Below are 20,656 nucleotides of genomic sequence, written 5' to 3'. Positions count from 1 at the left end.
TGGACGGTGGGGGCGGGGAGGGGGGGGGGGGGGGTACTGTCTTCAAATTATTTCGTTAAAAGCAAAGAACATTTGAAGACAATCTATATTTCAAGCTATAAATACAGAAATGTGATTTGCCTAAATTCAATGATTTTTTTTTAGCGTGTGGTAACATTTTAAAGCAAAACCTATCTGATCATAGTCCATATGGGGGCAGCCATATTTGCTCATTAAAGTTCTAAAGTCACAGCATATACCACCTTTGCAGGAGCATTGTAATAGGAACCCATGCTATAGTTTTTGATAAAGCAATCAAAGCTTACTTGGAAAAAAAATCCCTTTTATGTAGCGAGTCCTGCTTCCAGCTGCCTATCACTTTCAACAGCTTCCTGGATTCCCAGCAGGGACGTGCTGTCAGGGGAGGCAGAGCCTTACCTAGTATTATCAAGAATAAAGGTGTCGGCTTCAAGTCTGAAGCTGACAGCTTTTTCTCCATTCAGATTGCTTTCTATCAGGTTACACAGCAGGGAAAGCCTCCCCCACTGCGTAACCTGTCATGGACTAAGCGCTCCCTGTTAATTACAGGCAGCGCTGCATCCGGCTTTTGACAGGTAGGTTACACAGCAGCGGGCTTCCCCACTGCTTGTGTAACCTAACTTGGTGAGGCAAGAGCTGTCACAGCCTCTACTCTGTGTTAGAGGTGTGAGCTCTGTGGATGGCTTGGATCAATGGCTAAGCGCCATTGGTCCAAGCTGTCCAATAAAAAAAAAACCAGTGAGGACATCAATCTTGATGCCTCACCAGTGATGAGCAAGTGAGGGACAAGGAGGCTCTGCCCTGTCTCCTCCCCCCCACACGGCTTGGTTACCAAGCATGGGGCGGAGCTTCGGCAGAATGGGGTGGCGCTTTGGTGGGGGGCTGGATGGAGCTTCAGCAGGGGGCGGAGCTTCGGCTGGCTGGGGGATGCCTCACCCAGCACAGAAGGCACGGCACATCACTGATGCCCAGTGTGCTTTACGTCTCTTTCCCTGCTGCTTGATGTGATACGATCTTAATTTCTCAAGACTACATGTCCCATCATGCATTGCTTCCAGCAAGCAATGATAATGTTACTTTGTTCAGAAGGCAGGCTCTGCGAGAGTTGTGATCTATGGAAGTGCAATTGTGTCAGTTAATTGAGGAAGTCCATCCCATGGGCATCTTTAATAAACTTACAAACTTCTAGATGGATCTGGTTATTAGGAGTGGGATAGAACTTATGTAAATTGATTTATAGAAATACAGATTTATTTGTAGTTTTCGACCATAGATATCCTTTGATGGAGTGCCTCGGGAACTATTAGGCTGGGTTTACACTGTTCTTGTGCATTGAGGCACACGTGGCAATGCTCACATGTAGGTGTGAATGGGCCCATATGGTTTACATTTCCTTTTCACATTAAACCGCATCACATAGATGTGAACCAGCCACATAGGAAATCATGGGATTTCTACTTACAATGCGTCTCCCAGCCAGGAGACGGAAGTAAATGAGCTCCATAGAAGTCTATGGAGCTCTACTTCACAGTCATTGCCAACTGAGTTAGGACTTTGGCATGAAATGTAAACAAAAATTGGAGGACCTGAGGGGGGGTTGGGAGGGGGCAGTAAGTATACATCTATGGAGGGGGGAGAGTGGGATCTGGTAGGTTAAGGAAGTGGGGCTGTAACGTCTGAAAGTGCATATATTCTATAAAAATGTGGAGGTTTGGAACAATGCCCCGAGCAATTAGAGCTGAAAATGAATTCAGCCTGGCCACATGAGCAGCTAAACTCTAGAACTCCATTCAGAGCCATTCAACACTTTTATCTAAGTCCCTCCTTGATTTATTGATGTGTAGTGGTAATCTACAGAATTCTTTGTGATGAACAGTTAAATCCAGACCATTAGGTCCAAGCAGTTACTTATTTTGATGGGTAAACATTTGAGCCCAGCTCCTCCCCTTCTGTTTTAATTGCTGCCTGTGTCCCAGCTGGGGAGGTTCACCCTCATTATTGGTCCTGGTGACGATTTTCTCCGGTAGAGAAAGTTTTTGAGTTTCCATAGAAGGAGGAAGTGAGTGGAAATCTTCTCCTATTACTTCCTGATTAGTCTCTGGGACAGGAAGAAAAGGGAAATCTCCCTGAAGAGACACCTACAGCAGAACAAAAGCCTGACAGAGATCTTAACGCCTCCATACTCGATCCAAAACTAAAACCGACTCTTGGCTTTAAATACAATGTTAAACATAAGCGTAAGCAAGGCACCCTTCACTTCACTTCCATGTGTCTTTAAAAGTTGAAGCTGTTTTCAGTTCAGCTAGTGTAACTGCCCATAGCCATGCTTCTTCTAAAAGCTGACATCAGCCTTGCAGTAGGAGTGCCTTTTCTACACTGATGGGCAGCACAGGGATGTGCTTGGGTAGACTTACAAGAGGAAGAAAGCTTAGGTTGCATGTAGCACATCAGTTGTGTGGATCACCAGAGTATGTTTATGACTTTTGTCTAGAAAAACAAATGTTGCTTTGTACTAAGGACACTATACTTGTACAGAACTACTCTATGTGGAGAATACTCCAGAGGAAGGGTGTGGAATGTAGCATATCTGCTCCAGCTTACAACTAATTATCCTCTTGTAAAAATAACCCAGGTTCTGGAAGGTATTAAGGTACGGGAGCCCTTCTCCTCCTCTGATTTCACCCTCATGCCATTTGTTTCCAGGGGCGATGTTCCACGGCTGAACTCTAAAATATGGTTTTCGGTAAATCCATATTTTTTCAATACGATGGGAGGAATGGAATGTAAGCAGCAGTAGGACCATTGTATAAACTACTTAATGGTGCATATGATCCTAATCTGATCCTAATTTATCCCAGTATGATTGTAGAAGTAACAAGGAAGGAAGCTTCCTGAAGAAGCACCTGTTTTTCATCATCCATTAGAATAATATACATAACACAGAAGGGCCTTATAAATATACAGCTATATGGTTAACATATATGTTCATTTGCTTATCTGTCCCATCCTGATTATTCAGAAGATGCTAAACAGCGCTTTATCTGTTTGTTTTATTCCGTGCCGTTTGGTAAGTGAAAGTTTGCTTGCTTTTCTACATTTACAGAGCATTATGCACTGAGGCTTGTACTTTCCAGAGCAGCAGAGAGGGTTTGGTAGGTGAAGGGCTTTTGCATAGGGGCACTTCTGTATATCCATAGGGTCCTGTGACTTGTAGGATGCATAACCCCTATTATCACAATAGTTCACAAGTTCACAACCTAGGGTATGAGTACCCCTAGAGGTCCTTGGCAGCACATTTAGGGGTACTTGTCAATATTTTTGTAATGGTGGAAAAAGGCTGTGCAAATGGTGAGTAGGAGACTTAATTATATGCGTTTAGTCTGCTGAGTAAAAGGCTGTGGCAGTGGGGACTCTGGGACTAAGGGTGTAGTCGCACTAGCATGTATGTACCATGCCAGAGCGTGTGTGACCCCAAAAGTACTGTTCATTTGGCAAATGTGATCACTACGTACTTTGCTCATGCATGGTACAATATACTACATCATGGCCTGCTTGAAAGAGGTGATCTGGGGCAAGCTGAGTTGTATTCTGGCACGGTACTCATACAGTTGTGTTCAAAAGTTTACATACCCTTGGAGAATTGGTAATATATGTACCATTTTTCCAATATCAATGCCAAAATGTCACAAAATTCTCTCTGATTGAAACTAAACACTGAGCTGCCCAATAAGGAAGGAGTTGCCATTCTCATTCACCTATGCATAAATTCAGCTTGAGATTTTGAGCTTTGTATATCAGATAAAAAAACATTTTAAAGTGATACTAAACTCAGGAGTTAAATATTAAAAATGCATTCAAGTACCTTAATAATAATTAACAAAAATTACCTTTCTTGTGTATCACATGGCTGTAGATCCTCAAATCCTCTCTGAATTGGTGCTGACACTGTCCTTCCTTCTGAGGGGTGGCTACTTTTGGTCACCATGGTCCCTGTGTGTGTTGTAAAGTAGTCACCGCTCCAGAAGGAAGGACAGTGTCAGCACCAATTCAGAGATGATTTGAGGATCTCAAATAAGGCCCAATATTGTTAATAGTAGGGATGCACCAATACCGTTTTTTTTGGTATCGAGTATGAGTACCGTTTTTTTTTTTTGTTTTTTTTTTTTATAGTACTCGCCGATAACAGAAGTCCCATTATTGATGAGGAAGCAAGTCATTACACACCGCCTGGCTTCCTGATTGGCCAGGACGCCGGCCCCATGCTCCATCAGAAAGCTGGGCGGCGAGTCATTAATGGGACGTCCGGTATCGGTATTCGCCAACTGACGAGGGAGCATGGAGCCGGCTTCACGGCCAATCAGGAAGCCAGGGGTTGAGTATATACCAGGCGGCTTCCCTGCCAATAAGGAAGCCAGGCGGTGTCTATTGACTCGCAGAGTGGCTTCCTGCTACCAGAAGCTCCGGTATCGGGTTAAGCATGCACTCGGGTTAAGTATTTGAGCACTCGCCCAAATACTAGTATCGGTGCATCCCTAGTTAATAGTTCAGGTATTTTAATGCGTTTTAAGATTTAACTCCTGAGCTTAGTCTCACTTTAACCCTTACCTGCTGGCTGGGATAAAATACTACATAAAATGCATATAAAATGTTTCATTTTCACATGAAAAAAACATACTGTTTTATATTTTTTTCTATTTATTTTAATTGACTATATTAGGTACACAATTTGAACAGCGGCACTATATATTCTCTTTGAACATGACGTAGTTGGTTATCACAGGAAGGTCGGACCTTGAGTTTATTTTGGTTTCCAGTTAATTAGTGGTATTACTCTATTTCCCTGCGGCCAAAACACTTCTCAGAAGTATCTGGAATTATGGAAGTCATATCTGTCAGTTCATGTTTACAAATAATCCTCAGGGTTTTGCATTCGGAATCCCATAGCTGCCTGGTTTTGAGCCTTGGTGCTGACGGACGCATTGGATAAAAGGGAGTTATCCCAAATCATTTTTATTAAGTTGGATGTTCCTTTAAATCCAGAATATAGAGTACTGAGCGCTGGTCACCTTTGGCCTTTCTACCTAGCTGCACTTATAAGCATTTTGGTCTGCAGAAACGATACGTGTCTAGAACAAACAGTTCACATCAGGACACGGTGCATGCGGTCTCTAAACATAATTTATAGGAAGATAGACTTTTCAGACACAATCGTGATTACATTGAGGTTTAGAACAATAAAAATACATCATTTGAATGTGGTTTGCACTAGCAAAAAAATGGTTTTATACTTTTTTGACTGAGGAAAACCTTTTCACATTGCTCTGGGGCCCTGCTACAAGGTGATTCACGTTATTCTATGGAAACAGTGGTAATTGCAGTTATTAAAGCCAAACTTTCCTTTTTATTTTTAAAGGATATGTAAACCCATGAACTGAATGATATTTATTTTACTAAAGCATTGTGTATCAGAAACAAAATGATTCTTCCTTTTTTTGTTAATACTTTTTCGTCATCCTTTTTTGCATCTTAGTGCTTGCGATCTAATGCAGATTATTTGCAGTCACTTCTTGTCTACATGCACTCCAGCAATGGCAGCATAGCATTTCTTAGGTCAGGTTTTGCTGAGGGTGCCAATAGTGGATCATGGCTGTATATTATGTTGTGAAATGGACACTTGTCTCCATTAGAAACTTGTGTGACAACAGAGCACAATAAGTACAAAATGGGCGGATGTTGGGTGGGCGGATGTTGCATGAGAAGGCCTGGACTGTTATCGGTAGGGATGCACCGATATCGGGTATTTGGGTGAGTACTCGTACTCGCCCAAATACCCCGATACTGGAACTTCTGATCAGAGGAAGATTTCTACTGACCGGCAGTGCCATAGGGGAACATGAAGCCAGCTTCCTGTGCGATCAGGAACTGGGTGGCAAGTAATGACCCACCTCCCAGCTTCCCGATTGGCTGGGAAGCCGGTTTCCCGGCCAATCAGCATTGAGCCGGCCAAACAGCCAGGTCCTTGCATGGAGCCGGCTTCCCGGCTAATCATGAAGCCGGTTTCCCTTCCAATCACAATCAAGCTGGCCAAACAACATGGAGCCGGCTTCCTGGCCAATCAGGAATACAGACGGAGGGTAATGACATGCCGCCTGGCTTGCTGATTGCCCAGGAAGCCAGCTCCATGCCAGCAGAAGCACCGGTATTCGCGAGTACCGAAAACAAAATATCTGTACTCGATGCTGAAAGAACGATATTGGTGCATCCCTAGTTATGAACATTGCAATTCATTCTAAAGATGTTCAGTAGGGCTCTGTTCAGGCCCCTAAAGTTCTTCCACACCAAACTGGTAAAACCGTGTCTGGGACCTGGCTTGTGCACAGTCATACTGAAACGGAAAAAAGCCTTCCCCAAACTATTGCCACAAGGTTGGAAGCACACAGTCTAAAATGACTTTGTATGTTGTTAACATTAACAGAACCATTCACTGGAAGCACCCACCTGAACTCATGTAATGGGTGGGGTGTCCACATACTTTTGACCATAGAGAGTGCTTGTTTTCGCTAGATTCTAGAGAGTTCAACCACCTCTAACTTTCTTCTATCTCTCGGGGACTCTATTGGTGAGATCTTTGTTCTTGAGTTACTGGATTTGTGCTCCTACCGTGGTTATCATATGGGCTCCTCACTCTACCAGTTGGGTTTATTTATTTTATATTATGGAAAATTTTACAGGAGAAACTCAGACACACAGATGGGCAAAGACTACCAAAGCTGCAAGGTGTACTTAAACAGAATCAATAATTATGACAAAGAGGTCTCACTATTGTAGTACTGAAGACATAGAAGAATCCAGGTGGTTGATTGTGCCCACCATGCTCTACCCATGACTCCTATATCACTTTTGGGTGGACATAATGAACACATGCAGCTGAAGAACATACTAGCTCACTAGGATACTAGAAGTCATTCCTGCAGTAAAAAGACTCTGCTTCAGATTTTGGTGCTCTGCCTATATCACATTGATGTAACGGAGGGTTGGTATACTTCTTGATGCACGCTGCAGTGTACTTTCCCCGCATATTTGTTTTAAAGGGTTATTAAACCATCACGGTTTTTCTTTTGCATATATCTCCTGCTAGCAAGCAGGAGATATATGCAAAAACTTTTTTTTTTTTTAAACCCTTTTCAAACAGTTTTAAACTTACCTGTGTCTCCGCCGCTCGCTCCCGTCCGAACATCTGAAGAATCTCGGGTGGCCGCAAAGGAGCTTGGGGCGGGCGCATGCGCAGTTCAGATGTTTGGCCAGGAGACGAGGAGAGACACAAGGTAAGTCTATGGAGCAGCGTGCACCCGCACAGACTCCGTGGGACATGAGAGAAGAGGAGTCAGCGCTGGATCAGAGACCCGCACCAGCGCTGGAGGGACAGCTGAAAAGGACAGTAAATAATATGATTGGATTAAGAGACTTCATTTAAAGTGACATTAAACCCTCAGAAGTCCCATGCTGCTCTTCCTTTTAAATCTGTATCTGTTCTCATGCTCTGCAGAACTTCTGTTTTGCAGCTGTCCTGCAAATAGTGGCGGTCACCCGTGGTAGATCAGTTAAAATGTCACTTCAGACTTGCTACAGTGGCCAAATAAAACACAGGTGAAGCAATATAACCCCCCGCTGCATTAACACCTCATAACGTAGATTCCTGTTGAGATGCCCCTTTCCAAGCATGATGGTATAATCACAGAATTAAACCATCTAATGTGTGCTGGTGGTCTTTTTTGCTTTCTTGTCTCCTGCCAGAAGTGCATCTGTTTTAAGTTTCTTAGTGCTGAAAATCAGTTTGTTTTGTGGGGCAATGCTAATGACTCAAACCCCCACCCCGCCGTCTGCTACGCTAAGATGTGACAAATCAAAGCATAACCGTCTTCCAACAGGCTCCTAATCGCTTCTTTGGATCTCTTGCTTCTTAAGAAGCCGATCTTACTTTACTTTTTTTTTTTTTATATAAAGGACTCAGATTTAAAACACATTTATTTATTTACTCAATACGAATGGTAATGCACCATGCTTGGCGATACGGTCGCCAAACATCTGGGTATTCCCAGCCAAACCGAATGAACGTTTTATTTCTATGCTTTGAGGTTAACAATGTTGTCCTTTGTTTTTAGGTATGCTTCTTAAGAAGCCGATCTTACTTTACTTTTTTTTTTTTTTATATAAAGGACTCAGATTTAAAACACATTTATGTATTTACTCAATACGAATGGTAATGCACCATGCTTGGCGATACGGTCGCCAAACATCTGGGTATTCCCAGCCAAACCGAATGAACGTTTTATTTCTATGCTTTGAGGTTAACAATGTTGTCCTTTGTTTTTAGGTATCTAAACCATGTACGAGCTACTTCCCCACAGGATCTCGCCGGAGGCTACACTTCCTCTCTCGCATGCCATAGGGCACTGCAGGACGCCTTCAGCGGGCTCTTCTGGCAGTCGCATTAACTTGCGTAGCCCCAGTCTGAACAAGAACGGACGTTGGCACGGGACCAGCATCTAACGCAAGTGAATCTGGTAAAATTGCTGCCATCTGCAGCCCTACCTAGGCCGGAGCGCTCTTTAATAAAGACAGCTGTGTTCCAGGATCATTTTTTTTTTTTTTTTTTTTCTTCCAGAAGACAGAAAACAGCCTTCAAACCAATACGTTTTTTTTTTTTTCTGGTCCTGAGAGCAACTGAAACAACAAGTCATGTCTGATGGAAGAAATGAATAATTCCATTGAAATCATTGGGATTTCTCTAAGAAGTTGTAAATTTTCTGTTTATTTTTAAATAAAGCCAACTTTTATTAGTTTGTGGTTTTCCGTTTTGTACGAGGCTTTGTTAGATAAATATTTAGTCAGCGTTAGTCACAGCGTGTGTTTTGGACGGCTGAAAAACCAACGGTTGTCATTAATCCAGAGAGGTTTTTGTTTTATCTTTATAATCAATGGCTATCGTCAATACAAATAAAGTGCACCTGTAATGTAAAAATAAACCTACTGCTGTGAAGGAAGAAGTAGACAACATGTTTGCCACTCTCAATGGTGAAGGTTTTTAAAGCTGAACTCCAAGCAGATATGAAAGGCACAAATCAATGCAGTGTAAAGGTCCCCACACACCTTGCGATAATCGTACGATAAAATCCCGCGATCGTACGATTATCGCAAGGTGTGTGGAAGGCCTTACAGTAGCAGAGGTTGCACGACTTTTATCTTATGAACATGTTCGAAAACCCGCCGAGAATCGTACGATTGTCGGCGGGTGTGTGGCATGTTAGTAAGATAAATGCCGCATGGGCAAGCGCACACTGCCCGTTCAGCATTGCCGTCATCTCAAGTCTAAAGATAGGCAGATCGTACATTTTTAAAATTACCTTACAACCATCGTAAGACAAAAGTCTTGCGATCGGTGAAAGGTGTGTGCCCAGCATTAGGCTGGAACCAACTAATCGATAGTAAGCAATAATGAGATTCATTACCATTCTCATGATCGGTTAATTGGTTTGGACCCCCTAGTTCTCTCCTTGCCCAGCAGTGAGGAGAGCTCCCCCGCCACCAGTCCATTGGCTCTGCAACTCTCTCCTCCCTGCTGAGAGCCAGTGTTTCATTGGCTATGTGTCCCTGGATCGGAGGGGACACAGACACCTGCAGCTGGTGCCCAGCGGTGAGGAGAGCTCCTCCCACCACCGCTCCATTGGCTCTGCAGCTCTCTCCTCCCTTCTGAGAGCCCGATGAATGCTGCGGTCTGTGTCCCCCTCCGATCCCTGCTGCTTTCCCCCACCGATATCTGCAGAGGCAGTGGGGATCAGAGCAGACACAGTGACAGGGCCAAGTGGGGCAGTGCGGAATGAGAGCTGCGGAACGATCATTCCCTGTAATATTCAAACATCTCAGTGATGATCACTACAATGTTTGTAAATAACTGAGGACATGAGGCATTGCAAGCCTGACCGTTACAGGCATGACTTCCAGAGATAGAGCATGATGGAATGTGTAGTTAAAGCACATCTGGAGTTGGCCACCCCTCACCTATACCAAACCACAGGTTATCATTCTGTGTATTTATACATGCGGACAGATGCGGGTTCTATCAACCTGAAATGCACCAAACAGGTTCATCGGCCTGACAAAGCAAAGAAATGACTAGCTGATATTCTGTGAACAAATCTCGGATGAAAGGAAACAAAACGATTTCTCTGCACACCAGTCACATGTTAGTATAAAGAGAATTTCAGATTAAATTCTTAGCTTAGCAAGCTCACTCCCGGGATGGACTACAATCTCACAATTAGTTTACTCATTTGTATTGAGATTGTAGTCCATCATGGGTGAGAGTTTGGTGCGGGGGCTACTTTACAACACACAGGTACCATGGGGAGCCAAAATGGCCCCCCTCCAGAAGGAAGGACAGTGTCCGCACCAATTCAGAGATGATTTTAGGATCTACAGCCGAGTGATACACAAATAAGAGACATTTTTGTTAATAGTTAAGGGACTTGAATGCATTTGTAAGATGTAACTCCTGAGTTTAGTGTCACTTTAAGCCGAGACAGAACACAGCATTTATTAAAGGAAACCGAGACAGGCAGCTGTCATTGCTGGTCCCCTTCTGTAAAGAGGAGGAGGGGGAAGAGGAGGAGGAGACGATCCCCAGCTCATACAAACCATGTCGATTTTCAGTGTATTTGTACAATAAAGGAAATGATTCAAATAAAAAAGGTAAGTTTATAACCAAAAATTATTTGGTAAACCAAAAATCATCTTAGTTTTTCCAGAAGTTGAACTCTAGGCAGATATGAGACACACATTACTGCAGATCTGTAATCAATACATCATTAAAAAAATGTTTTTAAATATAAGGTGTCCTCGTATCGGAGAAGCAGCACAAGAAGCCAATTACTTCATGTGCTAACAAGGAACATGTTAATAGGAAGGGAAATTATTGTGACAGAGAGATGAGCTCATCACTGTGCTGCTTCTCTTTTCACTGACCAGTCATAGGCTGGGGACAGGTCCGGATTGACCTGAGCTCAGAGGAAATGGGAGGAATGATGTTGGCCATCAGACTAAGGACATCTTGTGGCGGAAAACAAGTACTGCAGGTGAGAATTCTGGATTGAAACTAACGGGGTTATTCACAAAAGGGTGAAGAGTTTGGAGAAGGAGGAGAAGTGAACAATCTAGGACAACATAGCTGAACTGGAAAGTGAGCTGAATTGGAGAATCTTTCCAGTTCAGCCATGTTGTCCTAGATTGTTCACTTCTCCTGTCTTCTCAACTCTCCACCCTTCTGTGAATTACCCTGTAAATGTTGCAACACACGCTACTTATTTTTATCTTTTAATGACCTTTTCATTTATATCTTAATCTTGTCTGTATTTCTGCTTTAAAGTTATGTAAAATCTCATCTGTAGACCGAGCATGAAATTGACATCTTTACACTTTTCATGGAAGTGATCGGACATCACTGTGCTAGACATCTTTTTACTTTCTCATTCTTTTATTAAAATGTAATCATACATGAATCACACTAGTACTTCAGTGTGTACAAAAAACTAAAGCAGAAATAAAATCATTTCCTCGGCAGGCACCACGACTACCGTGTGGATTCCTTCTCTGTGCTTTCTTCATCTTTCCGGAATCGTTTCAGTGCTGGTTCACCTAAAACGGAAGCACACACAGGTTATGGGTTTGGTCTTTCCTTTTCTCACCCAGAGCAGTAGATTCCCTGTCAGGATTTTAGTGCTGTCTGTCTTCCTATCAGGACAGGATGGAAGGTCAAATATTCCGATTTGGGTAAAGAGCCACAAGGATCTGATCCTTCACCTCCTCTACTATAGCAGAAAAACAAATGGTCACTGTACTGTACTGTACTCACTCACTGTCGCAGGGAAATTAAATATCTACTATTGTATTATAACTTTAATTTATTCCTTATATTGTAAAGTGCAGTGCAAACTGTTGGCGCCATATAAATCCTGTATAATAATATTATTAGTGGGGTTAACTCCACTGCAGGGGTAAGATCTTTAGATTCCTGGAGTTCTTCTTTAAAGTAAATGTTACAATAACATGCTGAATATAAAGTATAGTTTTCTTTTAGAGGACTCATGTAACTAAAGAAGGCCACATAACACCACCATGGTAACATTTTAGAAAAATGTCTGAAATCCAATTCATTTCACGGTATATTCTGCTTCTGACATCCAACACATGCAGAGATTTGAATTTAGGTTCCTGTGTGTACCCTGACACAGCACCTCTCCAACAGGAAAAATACATCTCAACTCCCACAATGTATTCGGAAGCTCTCATATGATCTGATCTATGCAAGCTGTTGACAGTCAGTGATCACTGACAGTGTATTTGTCAATCTGCACTTTGTAATGGAAGGGGGGGGCACAGACAAAATGTTTTACCCTAAACTGGATATTACTACCACAGATATTCTGCTATGTATTTGTACCAGACGTGTTCAGCCTTCCCCTGCACTGGTCTGTGGTTGGAGAAGCTTATATAGGTGTCCTGCCAGGGAATCCCTCTTCATACACAGAGAACATCATGTTCTATCATGTGGAAGAAGCAGCTTTATGTTGGTGTTTTGGAAATGACGAGGCTTGGAGTAACAAATGTTTTGTACAAACGCGGAGTATCTGATGTGTAGCACATTAGCACCCGACTATGCCAGGAACACTCAAGCTAGGTCATTTTTTTAAAGCCTTGTTTGTCCAATTTGTGTTTGTATGCCTAAGTATATATTAGTGTGTATATATATACAGGGCTAAAAATTTCCATTTGCGAGTGAAAATTGCGTGGGGGCGAGCGGAAATGAAGCCATTGAGTCAGGCACTCAACTCCTGGACCTCCTCTGGGCGGCTTCTCTTCTCCTCACCGACATGATGACAACGCTCCCTCGTCCGTCCGTCCCGGGGGGCCGTGTGAGAAGGACAAACACTGGAGCGATCGTCTGATCACTCCAGTGTTTGTAAATAACTGGGGACACATAGTACTAGGTATCCCCAGTTATGAATGAACAGGCGGTGATTTACATTGCAGCCTGCAAGATTTCCTCAGTGGGGAGAAGCACTCAGTACAGAGGCTCCTCCCCATTCAGAAACTATTGATAGTAAATATTTTACTATCAGTGTCTGAATGAATGGAAAGCCTCTGTACTGAGTGCTTCCCATTCACTGAGTTCTGAGGCTGCAGAAAAAGAAATTGAGGATTTGGTGTCCTCAATTTCTTTTCTATTTTAAAAGGGAAATGTCAGGGGTCTGTTTGGACCTATATATATACACACACACACACACACACACACAGGGCTTGAAAAATCTGTTCATCCTCGAGGACGCCGGAGTCGGACGAGTAGCTTTCCGGCTGGAAATTAAACGGCCGGCCGGGAGCGTTACATTCGTCCGATTGCTTGTATTGAAGCAGATCTCTGCTTCATCAGCTTCTCTGGGGGTCCCTAGGTGACATCAGGGGTCTTGGAGACCACTGATGTCTCCATAAAGAGGACCTGTCAAGTAAATTAGCTATCACATAAGGGGCTTCTTATCCCCCCATGTGATAGCAATAAAGTTAAGTGTAAAAAAAATTAAAGCATAAAAAAATATTAAAGATGCATAAAAAAAAAACAAAAAAAAACACAACCCCCAACATACACATGCAAACATGCTTCGGGTGTGTCTACGTGTGAAAACGATTATTGTGCCGCACATGTTACATATTACCGCGAATGTTGGAATGAGAGCAATAATTTTAGGGCCATCATGGCCTATGGCCAATGAGGTTTCGGTGTGGTTGTTTTTTGCGTGCGCGCAATTTTAAGGCTTGGCATGTTTGGTGTCTATTTACCCGACGTGACCCCGTCTTTTATATTTTACCAAAAATATGGGTAAGAATATATGTTTCACATAACGTATATAGTAAAAAATACACGTCCAGATTTGGTGTGAACAAGTACTTACTAAAGCCCTTCTACCGTACGATAATCGCAAGGTGTGTGGAAGGCGTGCGACCGTTTCCACTGTACGGTCACACGACTTTTGTCTTACGAACATGTTTGAAAACCAGCCGAGAATCGTACGAATCTCGGCTGGTTTGTGGCATGATCGTAAGATAATTACCGCACTGGGTACCAGGAAAGGAAAGCACACCACAATAAAAAAACATTGGTCATGCATCCTTACACTTCCTCACTCTACTTGTCTGTGTCCCCATTAGCGAGATTTCCTATTACTTCCTTTCCTGCAGGGGTGGGCAAACTCTGGACCGCCAGCTGTACACAACCCAACCTGCATCAAAAATCTTTTGCCTGAAGTTGGGCTCTTTTTGTTTTGTCCATAAACCTCCAAGTCTTGCTGTCAATTCCAGCTGTCCTTTTGCGCACATCCATGAACTCTGTAGCAACACAGAAGCTTGAGGCCAATTACACACAGTTAAGGCCGTATGTATGAAACAGGAAATGCTTACAGAAACTAATAAGACTGCAGCTCTCATTATTCTCATGCAAGTTAGAAAATCAAAAGGTAGAATTTGGCTGCTGTGGGTAACACAGGAGACGAGTCCCTTTAGACGCAGCAGAAGCCATGTCAATACTGTGCAGGCTATAGAGAGAAATAGGATGTCATCAGCGCTCACACTTGCTGTTCCTGTACACAGTGTTCCTGGCATGACAGAGCTGGAAAGGATTAAGCCTGCTCACCCTAAAAAAAGCAGCTGCTTTACTAGCTGCTCAGGGAATCCACCGCCACTGATGACATGCTGTACTTAAACAGAAAACATCCACTTATTCAGTAGCACAACGTGACGAGGAAAGTGCAGCAGACAGTCTGAAGACCTTAAAGAACGCCAGGAATTATTGTCAGAAAGGACTGATGACAGAAACCATGATGTGTACACGGCTCAAAACAATTAAAGGAACACTTTGAAAACACATCAGATCTCAATGGGGAAAAATATCATGCTGGATATTTACTGTATACCTGACGGGGTAATGTGTTAGGAAGGGAAGGATGCCACATCGTTTGATGGAAATGAAAAATGATCAACCTACAGAGGGCTGAATTCAAAGACACCTCAAAAATCACAGGGAACTGTAAATCAATCGATAGCCGACGAATCGACGATCGAAAACGTTGCCAACGTTTTCAATCGTCGATTTTAATCGACTAAATCGATTAACTGTTGCAGCTCTACAAAACGGTACTCAGTAATTTGTATAACCCCCACGTGCTTGTATGGATGCCTGACAACGTTGGGACATGCTCCTAATGAGATGATGGATGGTATCCTCGGGTATCTCCTCCCGGATCTGGACCAGGGCATCACTGAGCTCCTGCACAGACTGACTGACGAGCGTGGGGGCCATTCAATGGTATAAATACCTTCATCCTCGAGGAACTGGCTACATACTTTCACCACATGAGGCTGGGCATTGTCGTGCACCAGGAGGAACCCAGGACCCACTGCACCAGCGTAGGGTCTGACAATGGGTCCAAGGATTTCATCCCGATACCTAATGGCAGTCAGGGGGCCATTGTCTAGCTTGTAGAGGTCTGTGCGTCCCTCCATGGATATGCCTCCCCAGACCACCACCGACCCACCACCAAATGGGCCATGCTGAATGATGTTACAGGCAGCAAAACGTTCTCCACGGCTTCTCCAGACCCTTTAACGTCTGTCACATGTGCTCAGGGTGAACCTGCTCTCATCTGTGAAAAGCACAGGGCGCCAGTGGTGGACCTGCCAATTCTGCTGTTTGAATGGCAAATGCCAATCAACCTCCACGGTGCCGGCCAGTGAGCACAGGGCCCACTAGAGGACGTGGGGCCCTCAGGCCACCCTCATGAAGTCTGTTTCGGATTGTCCGGTCAGAGACATTCACACCAGTGGCCTGCTGGAGGTCATTTTGTAGGGCTCTGGAAGTGCTCATCCTGTTCCTCCTTGCACAATGGAGCAGATATCGATCCTGCTGATGGGTTAAGGACCTTCTACGGCCCTGTCCAGCTCTCCTAGAGTAACTGCCTGTATCTTGGAATCTCCTCCATGCTCTTGAGACTGTGCTGGGAGACAGCAAACCTTCTGGCAATGGCAGGTATTGATGCGCCATCCTGGAGGGGTTGGCATGCCTATGCAACCTCTATAGGGTCCAGGTATCGCCTTATGCTACCAGTAGTGACACTGACTCTAGCCAAATGCAAAACTAGTGAAAAACAGCCAGAAAAGATGAGTAGGGAAAATGTCAGTGGCCTCCACCTGTAAAACCATTCCTGTTTTGGAGGTCGTCTCATTGTTGCCCATCTAGTGCACCGGTTGTTAATTTCATTAACACCAAAGCAGCTGAAACTGATTAACAACCCCCTCTGCTACTTAACTGACCTGATCAATATCCCAGGAGTTTATTAACTTGATGCTATACTCTGATAAACAAAAGTGTTCCTTTCATTTTTTTTTGAGCAGTGTATATACATGCCTTACTGAACTTACCTGCACAATCTAACTGGTTAGCAAAAAGCACCTTAGCTGGCAACTTAAAGCTTATACACATCATCTCCTTATTAGGGGCGACGTTCCTCACAAGATGGACTGAGCAGCTGTCCAACACGGTTCCCAAATACTGCTCTGCCTGCTTCCTAATGTCCTTTTCTGGGTTATCGTCCTTTGAGAAGCCATAGCAATGTACAGTTGGCAGGATGTCCTCACTGCAATACTCCATGTCCAGAAGGTGTCTGAAGGCATCAAGAAACTCCACAGCCATAGCTGGCAGGTTCATGACAATGTGGAGATGGTTTTCCCTCTCTGTGGTGAAGGACTTGATATATCCTGATAGTTCTTTCTTTATAACAGTCCTGATAAACTCTCGCCCATCAACATTAAACGGCTGCACTTTCTTGTCCACTTTATTCAGCTTGCAGTTATGTAGCAGCCATTTATAGGACTCTGGGTTCAAGTCGTTGGCGTAGACGATGCATTTTCTTTTAGCGGCAGGGATAGCGAAGGGCCCAACTCCTGCAAACACATCGAACACCACATCTCCGCTCTTTAGGAGTCCAGTAATTCTGTCATGCTCTGTCCCGAGCCTTGAATTCCAGTAGACTTTTGAAAAATCAAACTCGTATGCGATACCATTTTCCTTCACCTAGAATAAGAAATAATCTTTATTTATTTATAGATTTAAAGTGATCAGGTCATGGAAAAAGCATATTCAACTAACACTAGTCCCTAAGGGCCCATTCACACCACATCCAGATCATCTCCAGACTGAATATTTTGTTGAAAGCTGCAGATGTAAAAAGATTAACCTGACTCGACATGTTAATGATAAGATTTTAGTGATTGGGTTTATATCTACTTTAGCATATGAAATAAACATCACAAACCTTGGTTATCATGTTTTCCTCGCCAGCTAACACTTCCATCTGAAAGTTTCTATATGTTGAGTCAATAATGTTGGTTTTATTCACAACAGAGGTGAGGCCGGGGTTTTTATCCAGTATTACCTGCCCTGTCAAAACAAAAACGTCATCATTACAAAAAGGAATGTGCTAGCTTTTCACTACTAAGGTTAGCCATACACTGAACAGAATAAATGTTTGATTCACAGCATGGGTGAGGGAAAATCGACCCACCAGGCTATTGTATTGACAGCAGTGGGTGTGCTGCTGTCAGATTACCTGAGCAGTGACTGCTGCTGATGAGAATGTTCAGACTGGCTCAATGACAAAGTTGATTTAAATATCAACTTTTGTTGAATGGACGAACACCAATGGGGCCACGTACTGCTCGAATTTTGGCCCAGTCCTGCTAAGCAGTGTATGGCTAGCTGTAGACAGACCTGAGTAAGATAGGCAGTGAGATGTCTGTCTGTCCTTATCAAAATGGAATAAGTAGAGATGACGCATGGATCAAAATTATCAATAGATCAATCGGACTGTGATAACAGTGGCTCTAGTAAGGCTGCTCCCAAAAAAGCGGGGGCGTCCCAAAAGCAGAGGGCCCAGGTTTGAAGACAAACAATAGGTCTGAGAAGCTTGTATTATTAACCAGTTGCCGTCCGCACATCCCAGGTGACAGAGGTCCTGGAGACCCCTAATGTCTCCATAAAGAGGACCTGTCAGTGTACCTGTGCTATTATATAGGGGGATTGTTATCCCCCTATGTAATAGCAATAATAAATTTCGGTAAATATTTCCTTAATATAGTAAAAAATAAAACCCCCAGGTGATTAAATACCACCAAAAGAAAGCTCTATCTGCCCCCATAAAATGGTATAAAATTCATTTCAGTACAGCGTTGCGTGGCGGAATAAATGTCAGTCAAAGTACCGCAGCGCTGAGTACTGAAAAATGGCCTGGACAGGAAGGGGGTTTAACAGCGCGGACTTCAAGTGGTTAATATGTGTTTACAGAAAACCCTATTTCAAGGCTTCAAAGATCTCCCCTTCTACAGGGCTTAAGTATGACCTATTTCTGAAAATGCAAGTTACTTGGCTATAATGCTGACCCACTGGCTCCCATACTGACTGAAATCACTATCCTGGAGGAGTACAGCTAACGCAATGTAAAAGTATTTCGGGATGCACCGATTCTAGCATTGGTGCCGATACCGAGTATTTGGGCGAGCACTCGTAACAAGTGAAGCCGGCTTCCTAGCCAATCAGGGAGACGGGTCATGACGTGCCACCCGGCTTCCTGATTGGCTAGGAAGCCAGCTTCACCTGTTGATAGGCAGACTGTTTAGGAAGCCAATCAGAAAGCCAGGTGGCACATCATGGCTCACTTCCCAGCATCCTGATTGGTCAGGAAGCGAGGCAGCCTCGGCAAGTGAAGTCAGTGTTCTTTCCCTAGAACACCGGCTTCACAGGCAATCAGGAAGCCGGGCAATGGGTCATGATCCGCTGCCCGACTTCCTGATAATCGGGGCACAAGGCACCGGTACTCGGTATCAGCAAGTACCCAAAAATATCGGCATCCCTATTCAAAAGTCCAGTGGGTCGCCATATTATTTTTAGCCAGAGTTTAACAACAGCATTGTCTATGTTCCTCTCAGGAGCAGAATAAGTCCCTCTGACTTTCCTATGGATATTTATTTTGGTGTCTCAGAAAGTATTGAAGCCAACGATCGCCAGGCAACCAGCATCTCTAAAAGAGGGACATCAAAGGCTACCTGTGGATTTCCCTCAGTACAGGTCTCCCTTAAGCCAGCACACGTGTTATAAAACACTCACGAGCCAACACCTACCAATCAAATTCTTGTACGGAAGCTGGTGATCCCGGAGATTCATGTGAGCAATGTGTCCTACACGGGTGAAGCCAGTTGTGACATCCTGGCCTTTGGGTAAAATTGCCTTCAGGATCTCATCAGTCTTCAAGTTGTCATAAGTTACTTGCAGATCAGCCTGACAGATCTGAGGGCTAATCTGAAACTTCTTGAAGAACTCGTGGTCCCGCTCATCAAACGCATCTTCTGATGTGACCAAGAACGGGTCCAGCACAATCTTTTTATGGTCCTCGTCACTGGGGTCCTCGATGATTGTCTTCAGTTTGGGCCTCTTTAATATTCTGTGCTTTAGGTTTTTCATGACAATATGAATAAGTTCCTTCTTGACTTTGATGACAGGAGCTTGGATGGTTTTGGTGAAGGCATCGCGGTCAAGTGTGGTCATTCCCTGCACTTTAGGAGGAGGCGAGAACAGCCCAACTTCCTCACAATCATCCTGCGGCTGCTCCATGGTGGACAAGCTTCTTCTCTGGAATGTATTGAAGGAAAGTATAGCAGCAGACCATGGACTGGTTTTCGGGGTGATTTTATTTAAGGCTGCAAAGCCATAGCCGGTTAGATTTGCTGAGCAAAACAATCTGTTAATATTCCTGAAAGGAAAAAAATAGTAAATGCATTTTAAATACGCACATAAAGTCCCTCTATGGGTACTTCTGTCCCCTTCTATAACCCCGTCCCTGTATATTCTAGTAGCTTTTTATTACTCATCTTCAGGTCATTCTAGAGGATAGTCAAACTCCGGCCCTCCAGCTGTTTTGAAACTACAAATCCCATAAGGCACTGTAAGATTGACAGCCACAGGCACGACTCCCAGAGGCAACTGCATGACGGGATTTGTAGTTTAACTACAGCTGGAGCACCAACATTGGGCTAACCCTGCTCGAGCCTCTGATCAGATCTGAACAGTAGAGATGTGCACGGGCTTGGTGCAACCCAAGCCGTGCAAATCTGTCACTGATGCACCGCCCTCCTGGACCAATCAGTTGCAGCCGGTGGATCTCCTGCAGCTACACATGATCACATCACTAGTGAACAGCATTGTGCGGTCAGGTACAACAACTGAGTATAAAGTTAAGCACGACCTGCACTGTAGAGCCCCATAGACATTTATAGTGCTCATCTTCCTCCAGGAGACAATCCACACAGACTTCTATGTCGCTCTAATGTGCAGCAGGAGAGAAGGGACATGTGGTGCAGGATGTAAACACTCCCTGAAGTCCCCAGGCATTGGTTCTCGGTAAGTATCCGTCTGTGGAGGGCGAGATCTGTTAAGTCAGGGAAGGGGGGGGGGGGGTAAAAAAGGGGTGGTTGATTTTTTTAGAGC

At 43.9% G+C, this 20,656-nt stretch overlaps 2 protein-coding genes across 2 annotated transcripts in view; one reads left to right on the top strand and one right to left on the bottom strand.

Moving 5' to 3' along the window:
* Nucleotides 1-8,654, top strand: part of MNAT1 (MNAT1, CDK activating kinase assembly factor) — a 107,622-nt gene extending 98,968 nt beyond the window's left edge. Inside the window, exon 8 of the mRNA XM_018562047.1 lies at nt 8,393-8,654. Coding sequence (XP_018417549.1) covers nt 8,393-8,513 — 121 coding nt within the window. The 3' untranslated portion in view covers nt 8,514-8,654. The remainder of the gene's footprint in view (nt 1-8,392) is intronic.
* Nucleotides 8,655-11,644: 2,990 nt separating this feature from the next.
* TRMT5 (tRNA methyltransferase 5) lies at nt 11,645-19,912 on the bottom strand. The gene is made up of 4 exons (XM_018562037.1): nt 19,294-19,912; nt 17,433-17,557; nt 16,540-17,191; nt 11,645-11,709 (listed from the first exon to the last, which is right to left on the bottom strand). The coding sequence occupies exons 1-4, from the start codon at nt 19,781-19,783 to the stop codon at nt 11,645-11,647; spliced, it is 1,332 nt and encodes a 443-aa protein (XP_018417539.1). The 5' UTR covers nt 19,784-19,912.
* Nucleotides 19,913-20,656: the final 744 nt, after the last annotated feature.

This window comes from Nanorana parkeri, unplaced genomic scaffold, assembly GCF_000935625.1.
Source record: "Nanorana parkeri isolate BGI_ZX_2015 unplaced genomic scaffold, ASM93562v1 scaffold20, whole genome shotgun sequence".
NCBI lineage: Eukaryota > Metazoa > Chordata > Amphibia > Anura > Dicroglossidae > Nanorana > Nanorana parkeri.
The sequence above is the reverse complement of the archived record's forward strand: the minus strand, read 5'-3'. Positions and strand labels throughout refer to the sequence as shown.